Source organism: Sturnira hondurensis, unplaced genomic scaffold, assembly GCF_014824575.4.
Source record: "Sturnira hondurensis isolate 20B ecotype Veracruz unplaced genomic scaffold, ASM1482457v3 Scaffold0020288, whole genome shotgun sequence".
Lineage (NCBI taxonomy): Eukaryota > Metazoa > Chordata > Mammalia > Chiroptera > Phyllostomidae > Sturnira > Sturnira hondurensis.
In genome coordinates, this window is record NW_028092919.1 from 588,309 (window position 1) to 603,362 (window position 15,054).

The following is a 15,054-nucleotide window of genomic DNA, read 5'->3' on the forward strand; positions in this document are numbered from 1 at the left end:
CCTGCTTGCTCCGTTTTCTGTGAATGCCACCATGTCACCGTGGCCAGCGAAGCAGGATGCGTCTGGGAATCACCTAAGAAGTTCGGGAGGCCGAGTCTGTGCCTCCAACGGAAACCCCAGGTTAAATGGTGGAGCAGGACATCCTTAAAAGTGGGGGTACATTTGAGGGTGAATGTTGTACTGGGAGGGAAAGTCAAGATTAATTTTACTGGGTCACAAATGTTCTTTAGGGTGGTCCAGAAGAGAAATCTGCTGTTTGTTTATGTTTTTGCTTAGCCTATGACCAGGTGGCGTTTTCCAATTAAACTAACAATACCCAAGTAGCTTGATTTATCTGCAATCTATCCCATCGATCAGGGACTACACACTGCCTGCTTCGTGCCGAGCATTGCCAGGAAGAAAATGTCAGTGAGAGAGACTGCAGCCGATGTGTAGGCACCTTCCCAGGCTACAGCGAAGGCGAAGGCAGGTTGAGAGTTCTCAGTGAGGGGAGCCACCTCCTGCCCTGAGGACAAGATCCGGTCTGTCTTCGAAGCTGCCTGTCCCATGTCTGGGGTGGCGTGCGGAACTGGCCCTGGTGGGTGCACAGTGAAGGGTGCAGAGGGGGACTGGCCGCTGTGCTGGGCCCCCACGGAGCAAGAGCGAGCTGCCCAACCGTGTCTCCCCTGTTGACAGGCCCTCCCCCCGCCCTGCTCAGGTCACTGCGATGACAAGGTGCATTTTGGCATCTTCAGTGGAGCATGGAATTCATTTTTTTAAAATAGGAGACAAGCTTAAAATGGCAGCTTAGGTTGACTTGGAAACTCTTTGGGGGTCCAAAGATTTTGTGGGTTCTCCAGGAATGGACTGGGTCTGGTGCAACACGGTTTCCAGAAGTGGACATGCGGGCACGTGCGGACCAAATCCTCGTGCTAAGTGAGGGCCACACTCACCGTTTGTTTGTAACGGGCTTCTCCACTCTTGTCTCTTCTTTGAGTCTGGGGAGGAAGCTGCCCCACGGGTCCATCACTGGATGAAAGGACGCATCGTGGGGCCCTGGGCGCACCCAGGTTACTCTGGTCTCCATTTCAAGGTGTTTGCTGGGCACAGAAAGGCTGATGAAGCAGGTGGGTCGCCCATGCGGTCCCTGCAGGAAGGAAGCGGAATCGTGACTGAGGGCACAGGAGAGTCGGGGGTTTGCTGCTGTTGGGAGAGCTGCCTGCTCAGTCTGGGACTGAGGTCAGTAGATTTTAGGGGGAAGGAAGAAAATAAGAATAGGTGTCTTTATCTGGGAATTTTTCGCTGACCAACCAAGACAGGAGGGGAGCTCCTCCTAGGAGCTCTGGTAACTTTTCCCAGACAAAAAAGTGACCCCATTGCACTTCGGTTTTTCTGTCTCCTTTTACAGGCGGCCTTGCATGGAAACACTTGAAGGCGGGAGGTGTAGATGAGAGACTGGAAAGAGAGGAGGGAAAAGTGACTCAGTTTTCCAGCCTCATAGACTTTTCACTTCTGTCCGAACGGGTGGGTAAGATTCTGTAGCATTTGCACAGGTGCCAGGGTGGCTGGGGGCCCAGGGGGCTTGTATCAGAAGTGTCAGCATCTCTGTTTCCCTCACTGTTTTCCGACTTCATTTGTTGACCTCAAGAAACATCAGGTTCTGTAGGCTCGTGTGTTTTCTGACGGAAAAAAGAAAAGAAAATTGGGAACGATGTCAACCCCATTACTCTCCATTTGTTGCCGAATAGGTGGCCATTCAGTCCCTCCTTCGCTCCCCTCTGACTCATTTTCCCCTTTAAAATGGAGGTTCGTCCATGCAAGGACTTGTAGCAGTAAAAAAAAGTAGAAACTTATGTGAAAGGAAAATAAGAGAGTGATCACAAACTCGGAGGAAAACAGAGCGTGAGGCAGGCGTGCAATCTCATTTGCTGTGAGCCACATTCTTGGGCTGGGGCCCGAGACCTGTGGGTACCGGTCTCCTTGTGTGTGCCGCAGTCTTTCTGGCAAAACCCGGGTGATGTGTGAGCCCTTCCAAGCGTTTACAACTAAGCTACCTGTTAAAACTTAGTGCACAGACATGCAGGGAGTCCCGCTGAGCTTCTTCTACGTGAGTTTACACAGCTGCCACGGGCCACTTGGTGTTCCTCTTCACTGAAGGGTAACTCACACCTTTGGACACTTCCTGTTGAAGAGATGATTTCTGCCGGTGCCTCACGTTTCTGTACATCTTGCGAGCAGAGCACTGACTGTCTTTGTTCCGGACTTTTCTCAAGGATGCTGGTATAGCGAGCAGCCTTGGAGGGAGAAGCAGAGACCCAGTGGGCGTGCCCCGCGCCGTAAGGACGGTGGCTCTGTCCGAGTGGAGCTCTGGCAGGCCTACAGCCTGCTCTAAGAGAGGCGGGCTCCCTGAGCTCAGAGTCCCTCTGCACAGACCGCCCCCCGCCGTGTGCAGCGTCCGTCTAGCTGGTCTGCGTTAGGGCCGGGGGGCTGGGAGTAAGGGAAATTGACTCATGTATGCCGACGCCCAAGCCACTTGCTCTGCCCTGAGAAATAACCGTCTTCGACACAGACCCAGGACTAACTGGTTAGCGTGCAAGTTGGGTCTCACACCCATCCAGGGGTATGACGCCTTCCAGACAGATAAGCGTATGGGCTCAGAAAATATCTGAGGACTGACTAGGCATAAAGGAAATTTGAAGGGGTGGGTAGCAGCCTCACCAAGTCAGACCCCCGTAGTTTTACAGCCTCAGATCCAAGTCTGGCATCAGTATCTTGGGGCTGCTGACAGGACTGTGAAATGGCTCCTGTTTATGTGGGTCTGTGTGTGTGGGTGGGTGTGCAGGTGTGTGATTGTGTGGGTCTGTGTGCAGGTGTGTTTGCATCTGTGCAGGTCCCTTTGTGGGTGTGTATCTTTGTGCAGGTGTGTGGATCTGTGAGTGGTTTTGTGGTTGTGTGCACGTCTGTGTACATCTGTGCTGGTCTGTTTGTGGGTGTTCATGTGTGTGTGGGGACACGGGCTGGTATGTGTGGGTCTGTGGGTGTGCACATGTGGGGCGTATGCGTGTTGGTGTCTGCAGGTCTGTGTGCATCTGTGTGGGTCTGTGTGCAGGTGTGTGGGGTGTGTGTGCAGTTGTGGGAGGGTCTTGCGCACTGGCGTGCAGGTCTGTGTGCGGGTCTGTGTGCGTGTTAGAGCTGATGGAAGGGAGGGTGTGTCACGAAGAGACCAGCGAGTCCCTGAATCGTCTGTGGCCCTGGCGTTCCTTTCATTGTGGCGGGTCCGCTGTGTATTGGTGGAGTCGGATTTAACAATGCAGTCAGATAAACAGTTGTGGCAGCTGCTACCATGGCAACGCGGCGTGCTCGCCTCCTTCGCCCCTTCCCCACCCCCTGCTCAGCTCCTGTGAGTGCACACTCGCACACTCGCTGGGCGGTGCAGGCGGCAGCCTTTCAGCCAGGGCTGTGTGCTCCACCAGCCTCTCACCATGATTAACGAAGATGCAGGTCAGAAAAGCGACAGCGGTGAGAAGTTCAATGGCAGCAGTCAGAGAAGGAAAAGACCCAGAAAGGTAACGGCGGGAATGCGGGAAGCTGCCTGCAGAAACGTGCGTGAGTGCGGAGGGCGGGCGGCGGCAGGGGTGGGCGCGCCGGCGGTCCCCCGGGTTCTCCGTGCTCGCCGACCCAGCAGAGTCCCGGGTGGACTGCAAGTGTGTCGGGCGTCGCGGAGGCCGAGTCCACCGAGGGCTGCATCTGGCCTCCACCTGCTCAGAGAGAATCCTTTTATTTTTAGAACGAGGGACTGGAAAAGGGACGTGATGAGCAAGGTGGAGGGGAGGCACAGGGAAGACTTGGGGGCAGGTGTGCTTGCTGGACACGATCTCCAGAGGCCAGACAGCGCTGCCTCTGGTTCCACGCCGGGTGGATTCTTCCTATAGAGCTGAGGCTGCTGTGAGGGAGAAATGGGACCCCAGGGCGGCGTCTCTCAGGTTTTCTCGGCTCCGCAGCAGCTTTCCCAGACCGGAGTGAGAGCTCTCTGGGATTGAGATAAACAGCTAAAGATAGGATGGGGCGGGGGGGGGGCGGGGGGGGGCGCAGCAGGCTCTGTGGGCTTTGCGCTCCTGGGCTCCCGGGCCCTGGTCTTCGTGGAGAAGATGCCGGCAGAAACCCAGGGGGTGCAAAGGTGGGCCCCGCCCCGCGCCAGGCTCCCCGTATGGCTCGACCCCCGCTGCCCGTTCTCCAGCTCGGAGAGAGACGCCTTTTCAGGAAATTCTCCTTAACTCCAGATCCTTCCAGAGGCTGGCACCGGGGTGGGTGTGAGAGATGGCTCTAATGCAAGTGGTCCCCGGAGTGGATGGCTTGGATTCTGACTGAGCAGATTGAAAAAATAATTAATGTGAACAGATGAATATTGTTTATCTTGATAATGTTGAACGGCATTGTCCTTCACAATGGCCAATCTCTGAGTATCTCAAAATCTGAAAATTCAAAATTATCAGAGACCTCTGCTAGTGAAAAGTCATCGTGTTAGCAAACAAGGGATTCGTGTGTTTGCATGCGTAATATGATGAAAACAAGCATGTCCACCCACGAAAATGCTAACAGCAGCGTGAAGATGGTGACCTGACCAGATAAGGGACGGATGACAGGCAGGCAGAGCCAGGGTGTCCTCTGGGCCCCACCCTCGAGGGCATTTGTATAGTGTAGCCAACTGAGCAACGTTTTCTAACAAGAAAAAACAATTAGAAAAGAGAAAGAGAGCAACAGGGAGAGAGAAAGAAGAAAGGAATGTTTGCCTGCGTTCACAATATCATTTCAAAAAAGCTCTCTCTCTGTACGCTGCGAGCTGCGGTGGAACTGCAGGGTGGGGCCGGTGTCTCCGAGGGTGAGGTCTCAGTGAGGACAAGGATCAGGCCACCAGAGCCCTCAGGAAGGGGGCACAGGAGACAGCTCTGGACAGCATCACGGGGTGTTTTTTAAGCCCTGTGTTCTAAAAAATATTTATGTTTCTGAGCTTGCAGTCAAAATGGTAACAATAGCAAGTTTTGAATGTGTGTGTGCACAGAGGCATATAGTGAGACACAGTGAACGTTGAGTGTTGAAAGTAATTTCACCTAAAAGGAACACACACACACACACACACACACACACACGTCTCCCTTCTCCACCTTGTTAAGTCTGACATAGCGCGTTCCAATCTCAGCTTATCCTTTCATATTGGGTCTGGAGCGAACCATTTAGTTCCTGGGCTCCGGGGGCTCCTCTGTGAAGTGTGGACACTTGGGCATGCAGTTTGTATCTTGTGAGGATTAGAGACAATGTGTGTAAAATTCTCTGGGCTGTATTTAATATCGAGTTTATGGCAGTAACCTTTAGGTGTAGTTACTGTCCCCTTAAGAGGAAATTATCTGTTGGTACAAACCCTGTAGCAGGGAAATCTTTACGTTACCGGGAGGGACAGAGCAAAATACTGGGGCTTTGAGGGCTGCTGTCATTTTCAACGTGTCCGAGTTCTGTGATGCAACGGAAGCTTTGATCTCGTGTGAACTGGGGGCCTTCACACAGATGTACTCCAGGTCTTCAAATTCTGGCTTCGGGGCAGGCGACTTACATTGCCATCTTAGAAACTAGGCCATTGTTTTGCTTGGAGGAGGGAAGAGCAATCAAAAGATAAGCTTTCCTAATACGGACAAAACCTGAGCAAAGCAAGAACGGGCCGGTTGGTGCCCTATTCCCTCAATCCATCGATACGGATTAAATCCAGTGACAGGTGCCCTGGGGTGTGTCGTCCCACAGCACCCGGACTGTGGACCCGGCTCATGGGGTCAGCGTGTCGATGTCATGTGCGGAATTTCATTCCTTGAAAACATGCCCCTTCTAGTAAGTACTCGACAGATGGGATGTCCTTCACTTGTTCACGCCATACCTCACAACAGGAATTTTCCTAAAGGCTCCTTTGCCACAAAACCGACAATGTCAGAAAACGAGCTGAAGGGGTTCATTTTATTTTATTTTTTAAAAATTATTTATTTACTTTTTGAAAGAGGAGAAGTAGGGAGAAAGAGGGAGAGAAATCAGTGTGGTTGCCTCTTGCACACCCCCTAGTGGGGACCTGGTCCACAACTCAGGAATGTGCACTGACTGGGAATCGAACTGGCGACCCTGTGTTTTACAGGCTAGTGCTCACCCCACTGACAAACAGAGCTGTTTCATTTTATTTTGTCTTATTTTTAAAAAGATTTTATTTATTTATCTTTAGAAGGGAAGGGAAGGAGAGAGAGAGAGAAATATCAATGTGTGTTTGCCTCTCACACGTCCCCTGTTGGGAACTGGCCTGCAACTCAGGCATGTGCCTTGACTGGGAATCGAACCGCTATCCTTTGGTTCGCAGGCCTGTGCTCAATCCACTGAGCTACACCAGCCAGGGCTGTTTTATTTTATATAGAGTTTTAGCGAGTGCCTTGCAGATCAAAGTTTCTCAGCTTTTCTAAGAGTCTGTTTTGGCTCTGCACTCCCTGCAAAGACCCCCAGGGGCCCCTGTAGTGGGCTTTGTGGGGCTCCCCCTTGCCCTGGGGTGGGACCAGGACTCCCAGGACCTGGGCATTGCAGGTGATTTGGGGAAGGTCCAAGACGGGATGTGTGTGTGGGCTGGGTGCCCTCAGCAGGCAGGGTGGTTCTGTAAGGGGGTCCCAGTGAGTCCCCACCATGGGTGGGCGTGCCAGGGGAGCGGCCACCTCTGCCTCAGCTGGAGACAGGACGTCTGGCCTCTGTGGCTCAGATGGCGTTCATGGCGTTTGAGCTCAGACCTGATGGGGCCATTGTGTCCTGCTCCCTCATGGTCACAGGGTGGCCTCATCTGGGGACGATTTTCCTGTTGTTTCTGTTCAGTGGGAGAACCCAAGGCAGGGCTGGCAGTGCCAGGTCGGTGGCTCCTGGGTGTTAGCGAAGCACAAAGCCGCTTCTGCAGGGGGTGAGAGAGACTCACACGTCACTGTGCAGTGTCCAGGGACCAGCAACCAGATCCTGTTGTTGGGGAAGTAGCTGTAGAAACTGCTTTCCTCGGCCACGTCCGCAAGATAGTTTCCTTGGGACCCCGGTATTCCACATGGACGATGATTCAGACCTGGGGGGGGGGCAGGTCTGTGGGCCTTGGTGCTGACGAGGCGATGGACAGCTGGGCTCTCAGCTGGAACCGGGACTGCTGGCTTGCGTCTGCAGAGTGCGCTCACCTGGTTCCAAGTCCCAGACAGCTCCAGACAGTTGGCGCTCTGGACAGAGCTGAGGCAGATTAAGATGAACGTAATCCAAGACCAGGTTAGTGCGTAGCACCCACACTCCCCAGTTGTGTGTCCACAGCAGGGCAGTGGCTTGTACATAAGTGACGGCGAACTGCCCAGCACTGGTCAGCGTGACAGAGCCACCTGGGACCACCGGGGGTCGTGAGCTCCTCTGGGGCAGGAACCGAGGAAACACCTTCAAACTGTTCCCGTGCCCAGGGACAGCTGTGTCCGGGTTCGGTTGTGCGCACTTTGTTTCTGACAGAGCGGGAAGGTGGACTCGCTCCTGAGGTGCCTGGTGTCAGTTAAGGTGTTTTGACCCAGACCAGCATTTTAAAGTCTTCGTGGCATTGCAGAATATTTTGGTTATGTAGGTTTTGTTGCTGGTTCCTTGCATTGCCGGGATAGGGCTGCAGAGTGTGTGGCTGAAACGTGACCATGGAAGAGACATCGTGAGAGGTGTGTTTCCGCGGTGGCCACAGAGAGTGGGCTTTTTTAGTGGGCTCAGGTAGTGGGTCCAATGTTTTGACGTTAAAATCATCTTGTGGTCAATAGTTTTGAATTTATCTAGTTCAATCAAGTCTACGAAGGCTTTCATATATAATTTGTCATGAATAATATCCTCATTTCTTCAATTTTTCAAAGAACCTATGAATTACCATTTTCTACATCAATTTATAACCCAGAATAATCCGTGTTGCGTGAAAACCGCAGTTCCCTGTCACTGAAGGGATTTGCAGGACCATCTGCCCGAGGGGAATGGAGATTTTTCTCGGTGGAAGAATCCCTTACACCCTGGAGTCCGGTCATTTTCTTTTCTGTTTCTGTCTCTTCTGCTCACCTTTATGATACCGTTTTTTTTTTTTGCTGTGAATTTTGTATGTAACAGCTGAGTGTTAATGCCGAAATGCTGAAATTCTGTTTTTAGAGTGAAGTGTTGTCCTTTGACCACAACTACCACGATTACCTGGGTTGCTAAAAGAATAAAATCCTCAGCACCCCCTTCAGACCTGCCCAGTCACTTTGGGGGGATTTCTAACGGGCTCCCAGCTCTTTTGGCAGGGCTCTGGAGTTCAGTGGGACCATTGCCTGAGAATGGGGTCAGCAGGCACGAGCCTCTGCCCCTTCGCCCAGAAGCAGCCCAGGTTCGCTGGGGGGCTGGGTGCGCCCCGGCTGCTGCAATCACGCTCCACCTGCAGAGGCAGCGGTGGCGGAACGGGGGCCGTTTTCCCTCCGCCGTTCGCTCTGCGTCTGGAGCGCAGTCTTGCTTCCCACACACTGTCTCGTCCCATCGGCAGAACAGCTCTCACCGAGTCTCATCGCCTGGCCTTGTAGACGAGGAGCTGGGCGCTCGGGCACTTTGTGGAGGGACTGTGCTGGGGAGATGAGGGGCGTGTGGCCTGCTGGTCACCAGATGCCACATTTGGAACCATTTCTCCCACGGAAAGCAGGTGCTGGGCCATCCCCGTGTCCCTCACAAAGCGGCTCAGGTGTCTGTGGCTGAGACCCCCCCCCCGGACCCCCCAGCGTAATTCTGTCCGTCAGAGACAGGTCACACTCCCCGACATGCTCTCTGACCTGCGAGGGGTCTGCCCACGGCGCCTGCCACAGCCTCCCCTCCAAGTGCCCCCAGTGCATCCCGTGGTTCTTTCACTCCATCCAGACACTGACCTGGATTTGAAAACCCACAAGCAAATAAGGAGACAGGTTTCTTCACGTGGCTTGTGTGTGCGACACGATGCTCAGGCGAGAATCGGGTTCCACGCTCACAACTGCAGTTCTCTTTGTTCTCTCGAGGAACTTGGTGTGGGACAGGCTCCGCCCTCGTTCTGTGGACGGTCCTTTTCCTGCTCTTCTGAAGCGTTTCAGGTTCCTTTCTCCTTCTTGATGAGGTTTGCAAAGAGACGAGTGATTGTATTTCAAAATGGATTCGAGAGTTTGGTCTATATTGGTTACGGCCGCGTCCTGACTCGTCCTGAGTTGTGGATATGCCCACAGCCCCCTTTTTTCCCTTCCCGCACTCAGTCCTAATCCCTGCTGGTTGCAGAGACGAAGCGTGAGCATCGGCCGACGCCGGCAGGAGCCATCAGGACAAGTGTGTTCACCGTCTCAACTTCCTCTACTCACAGAGCTGGGAATGCTATCAAGTGCAACAATCTTTTGATAGAAAAATTTATCTTATGAACTCGAGACTGAGTAAACATGTAGGTATGTCTGTCCTTTGAACTTCATTAACACCTGCCAACCCTCTAGAGAGGGTCCATTTTTAAAAGGCGGAGGGAGATGTCAACTGTGCTCTGGTTACTGACACCTCTCCATCTGGGGGGCAGCTTCTGCTGAGTCGGCAGACCTGGTTTTTATTCACTTTTTCCTGCTAACCCCCAGACAACCGTCTTCTGTCCTCTGGTTTGTGTTTGTCCTCATTGAGGCAAAGGCCTTGATTTTTCTTTTTTTTAAATTTTTTTTTAAGTCACTTTTTTTTTTAAGATTTTATTTATTTATATGTCTTTAGATGGGAAGGAGAGAGGGAGAGAAACATCAATGTATGGTTGCCTTTTTGTGCGTCCCCTGCTGGTAGTTAGCCTGCAAGGAACCGGCCTGCAACCCAGGCATGTGCCCTGGCTGGGAATCGAACCACGATCGTCTGGTTCGCAGGCCCGCGCTCAATCCACCGAGCTACGCCAGCCAGGGCCAAAGGCCTTGATTTTTAACATTTGCTTAATGAGCTTTAATTTTTGAGAATTAGCTTGTTTAACGAGCTAATTCACTGTGCTAACCCAGAGGAAAACTCCTTTAAGTGGACAGGTGTGTGCAGTGTGCTGGGTGTGCGGCTGTGTGTTTGCTGCTGGGCGTGGGCCGCTCAGGATCCGTGACCAGTGCCTTCCTGGGCTTTATGACCAGAGCAGACATCTATCCAAATAAAAGGACAGCTCAAAACACTAGTGCAAATCCAAATAGGAAACCGGTTATTACGTGTCGGCTAACATTGCCAGACGCTTTCGCGCTCCATCCATCTGCCAGCAGCGGTGGGCTCTGGCTGAGGCCGGGACGCGGGGGCTACGGGCTTTCCGCGCCGGCGTTTCCATCCACGAGTCTGCTCGTTCTGTCACAGACGCTCCGGCATCAGGCGGTTTGTCTGTGAGTTCACACCATTTGTCCACATCCACAAGGTCACACTCATCCGCCCTGCACTCTCTGGGCTCAGTGCACAGCAAGGACTTCTTCCAGCTGTTGAAGAACTAACTGGCTGCAGTGAGGGGGCGTCGGGCCCTCCTTTGCTGGCCTGGGAGGGGCCTGACTTGAAGCTGTTTCTGCAAGAGGGGGCCTCTGTGTCACCTGGAAGCGCCCCCCAAAGGCCCCGCCTGGCCTGGCCTCCGGGCCTGGTCTGGGAAGGTGGTGCTTGGGCCGCAGCAACAGGCTGGGAGTGGCTGGCACCTTGCTCTCCTCACTGCTCAGACGCAGAGCTGCCGTCCAGCCGGGTTCTGAATCCCGGGCTGGAGCGCAGTGGAAAAGAAGCCCCTCCCTATGGCTTCCGATACTAGTTTGAAGGGGTGATTATTTTTTAGAATCTTATTTATAATCTGTCCACATGTGAACATTAAATAGATGATTGTTGCGTTAGCCGATAGCTGTGGCGATGGAAATGCACACTAAGCTCAATTGGCTGAGTGGAAGTGATTTTCCTGGACAGAGCAATTAATTTTTTTCAGAAAGGGTCGTCAGGGGTTCTGTTGGCTGGTGGCCTCCGATGTCAGGGGTTCGGGAGGACTTTTTTCCACACATGTGTGCACACTCAGGTCACTCTGAGTGTCAGGGGCGATAGTACTAGAAATGACCCAGAAACTTCAGAAACTAAAAAGGTCATCGTGGCCTGCTCTGATTCACAGTCTCCTGGATGTTGGGTGTGTCTTCATTACTGCTGGTGTCACAGACACACCCGATAACACACTGTCCTCATCCCGGGGAGCTGGTGCCGTGCCCTGCACAGATTTAAATTCTCACCTAAAGCCGGGCCATTGGTCTGGAAGCAGCAGCTGGATGTCCGGTCATCCCGGCGGGCTTCCCTCCCCCGAGGCGGGCCAGCCTGGGAGTCCAGGATTAGGCCTAACCTACCATTCAGATTTAACATGCATTTGCATGTCGTACTTTAAAACAGAAGTAAAATCACTGCGCTTTGGAATTTGTACTGTTCGGAGTGGTTCCCCGAGGTGACCAGTGAATCTGGACCTGCCATTCGTTTCACTCGCCGTCTCCACGCTCGTCCACTCCTTTGTAGGACGCATGCCACCCTGTCACAGGACATCTCACCACCCAGACGTCCTGACGTCAGAGGCCGTCCCACAAAGCGACCAGGGCCTGGCACCGAGAGGCAGCAGGTGAGGGCTGGGTTTGACAGGTGCACTTGGCAGATGCCCATTACTGTTGGTGCCAGGCCCCCTGTCAGCCTGACAGAGCGGGGCTGTGCCCCCACCCAGTGATGGGCCGGGCTTTCCCCGGCAGGGCTCTCCCCCAAGAGCGAGTTTCTGTTGTTGACTCAGTGAAGGTCTCCTGAGAACTGCTGTGCTCGCCCGCCCGTTCCCGGAGTCTGGGCGCCGACTGCGGACAGGGGCTGCCACTCCAGCTGAGGTCTGCACCTGCCTGGTGCAGGCCACACCTGACGACGCCTCCAGGCCTTTCTCAGTTAGAAGTCTAGAGCAAACTGAAAAGGTGGTTGAAATCGAAACATCGTAAGGAAACTATATATGGATTTGTTGACACATTAGCACTGACTAGCCTTACAGAGGAGCTTGGTTTTACTTAGTCTGTGCGGAGTCTTACTGTTTAGTCCCTTCCTGCCTCGATCCATGTTGTCCACTGGCACACACACACACAGACACACAAAGACACACACAGACGCACACAGACACAGACAGGCATGCACACCCAGGCTGCATGGGCAGGTGGAACTGCCTAACTGGCCACAGGTCTCCCTGGTTGGTTCGCTGGACCAGGCTTGCTGTTCTCTCCGTCTGGTCACAGGATCAGTGTGTCCCGGGGCACGCAGGAATGCCCGCCGACTTTCTAAGCATGTTATAAATCTACCTAGTTGCTGCAGCAAATGTAAATTGAAGAGATCATTTGGGCAACTGTCCCCCAAAGAAAACCAAATACATCATCTCTCACTATCTCAGTTTTACGGCTTTTCCTTCAAACAGTTTCTCCCATACTGTGGGAAGGAAATGGACTTCATAGGTACATCTTTGAGACAAAAACCAAGTCTGCTAATAATTGCCTATGAATAGCAGATGAAAGGAGTTCAACTCCAGAAATACTGATTTCACCGGCCCAGGGAGAGCTGACACATGGAAACGGAAGTGATTCGTTTTGTCTGCACTGTGCATGTGGTGTAGGTGATACTGGAAATTGTTACGAGAGTATTGTGAGCAATTGTGAACTGGGTGTCCCTGAAAGTCCTTTAAATTGGCGTCACCCTGGTCTGCTTCCCCCTTTGGTGTGTTTTGAACGTCACATTGATAGGTGCCTCGTAGAAACTTTGGAAAACTTCTACTTTTTGACCTGTAGTGAAAAGCAAGTACAAATCGTAACACAGCTTTAGCAGCAGAGGAGACGGTCGCCTGGGGTAGCGGTGACTGTGTTCGCCGCTGTCAGGTAGGGCCTGGCGTCGTGTGAGAGTCAAGAGGACCATCAGGAGGGACTTGGGCCATGGTGTGTTTGTATTATGGAGACAACGGTGACGTGGCCAAGAGTCAAACCTATGGACAATTTTATAATAAGTAAATGACAGGTGACCATTCGGATTTAGGGGGACACTGGAAAGGTGTAAAGTCAAGCCAGGGCGGGGGGACCTACAGATTAAGCAACCCAGAAACGAGGATCCGAGTCCAGGAGGTGTGACAAGCAGACACAGGAGAGGCTGCGCCGGGGTGGGGAGGACACACTCCACCCAAGAGCAGGATGAGTCGTGAGGGACAGACCGTTGGGGTCTAACGAGCCGCACCCTGTTCGGAGGTGAAGGTGGTGCTTGGGCCGCAGCAACAGGCTGCAGAGCGGAGCTGAAGTTCACTGGCACAAGTCAGAGCAGGCGTTTTCCAGGCCTGCAGCGAGGGCTCCAGCCGGCGCAGACCTGGCAGAGCTGGAGGAGGAAGCTCTTTCCCAGTCAAAGGTCAGTGGACCTGTGTGGGGCCTGCCTTTTGCAATCTGTCCTTTAAAAATGCAGTAACGCATCTGGTATTTGGTGCAACTCAGCGACACCTTAAATGGAGTGTGCTGCTACCAAACGAAACTGAATAGACAGGAAAAGAATTGCTCATCCACCTACTGCATCACCGTTTGTGCCAGACTTTCCCGTTAAAGGGTCATGTTTCGCTCTGACCTCAGGGCCTCCTGGGCCTCGCTTGCTCTTACTCTGAATATCCGGTATCTCAAAGTCATCACTTTACCTTCACCGCAGAGCCGTGCCCTCCCCTGCTCCGGCCTCCCCCGAGGACCGCGTGACTGGCCACCTGTAGGGCTGCTGATCAACGCTGCCTCCTTCCGCTCGGCTCTGGGAAGCGCCCATCCTTCCGCTGGTTCCGGTGTGGGGGTGGTTCAGCGCTGCACTGTGCTGGGAGTGGTTGTCACCTTCACACCCTCTCACGCCACGCCCAGGCCGACGTCCTGGTCAGCAGCTGCTTCACACCCGCATGGTCCTGCATCCTCACGCCCCTTGTCGACTTTGTTCCGGATCCTGGGGCCACTGCCGAGACCTGGGCCTTTTACGGGTTCTCCTCTCCCCGGCCTTCTGCTCAGAGAGGCCAGGCCTACCCCCTCCAAATGACCGCGTGGCTCCCACTCTTCACCCCCTTGTCTTGGAATGCCCCGCTGTCACCGTCACTTCGAACGTCTCAGCACCACCAAGTCTGTGACGCGAGGGGTCCTGACTGGAAGTTACTGGTGGTTCTCCCAGCACACCATCGATTACTGGCCTCTTTTACCACAGGGTTCATTGGCACAGATGGCACGGTCCCACGTCTGATTTTTCCCTTTTAATTTTGGCTAAATCTAGTGACTCTCACTGGAATTCCAACAATGCATCTACTTTAATTTTCTGGTTGTGGTTCATCAGGAAGGTACCGTGTCTGCCTGGAAGACCGAGTGTATCTGTCTGTCCTGTGGTCGGTCGGCACTGTCTTTCCACCCAGCCGACCAGCAGCTCTGTTCCGTGGGCACCACTGCGCATCTGTCCACGGGGCCCACGCCCCGCTGCTCTGTGGAATGTGTCAGACTTCGCTCCTGGCTCCCACTGGATGCAGAGGTTTTGAAAACCCCAAAATGCTAATTGAGTCACCATATTGTTCAGACTATAAGACTATATTTCCCCCCAAATTTGGCAGGAATAATGGCTGTTAATGCTGCTGTTGAGTTCTGTTTACATTTACACTGGTGAGATATGTTATTTATGTTATTAAATATTTGACCGCAGTTTTTGATTCAAATTTTTTTCCTATTTTCCTCTAAAACTTGGGTGCGTCTTATGGTCCAAAAAACACGGTAGTTCATGGCAAATGTCATTTCCGTCCTATTCCATTTTGCTCTGCTCTGAGATAGCATGTCCTTGGGGTGTTTGAAATGCTTGTGTTCAGTTGCCTGGTGAGTCCTTGGTGTCCATCACAGCATCCAGGTTTGATGACAGTAACAGTGTTAGGTAAAGGAGACGGTCACACCCTGGGGGAGTGACAAGCCAAGAACGTCGCAGCAGGTTTATTTCAGGACCAGCAGCAGACAGGGTGAAGCCCTGAGGATGAGAGAGGTTCATTTTCAGAGC

General features: G+C 53.0%; 1 protein-coding gene across 12 annotated transcripts in view; it reads left to right on the forward strand.

Moving 5' to 3' along the window:
• ANK2 (ankyrin 2) overlaps positions 1-15,054 on the forward strand; it is a 292,783-nt gene that overhangs the window by 124,493 nt on the left and 153,236 nt on the right. For 6 of the 12 annotated variants that reach the window (XM_037029433.1, XM_037029435.1, XM_037029443.1 and 3 more), the window contains exon 1: positions 3,245-3,545. The exons of 2 other annotated variants lie outside the window; for them this stretch is intronic. In XM_037029433.1, the coding sequence (XP_036885328.1) occupies positions 3,462-3,545 (84 nt within the window). In that variant the 5' untranslated portion in view covers positions 3,245-3,461. Of the gene's footprint in view, positions 1-3,235; positions 3,546-15,054 lie in introns of those variants that run through there. 4 more of the 12 variants (XM_037029406.1, XM_037029414.1, XM_037029419.1 and 1 more) reach the window with 3 other exon arrangements.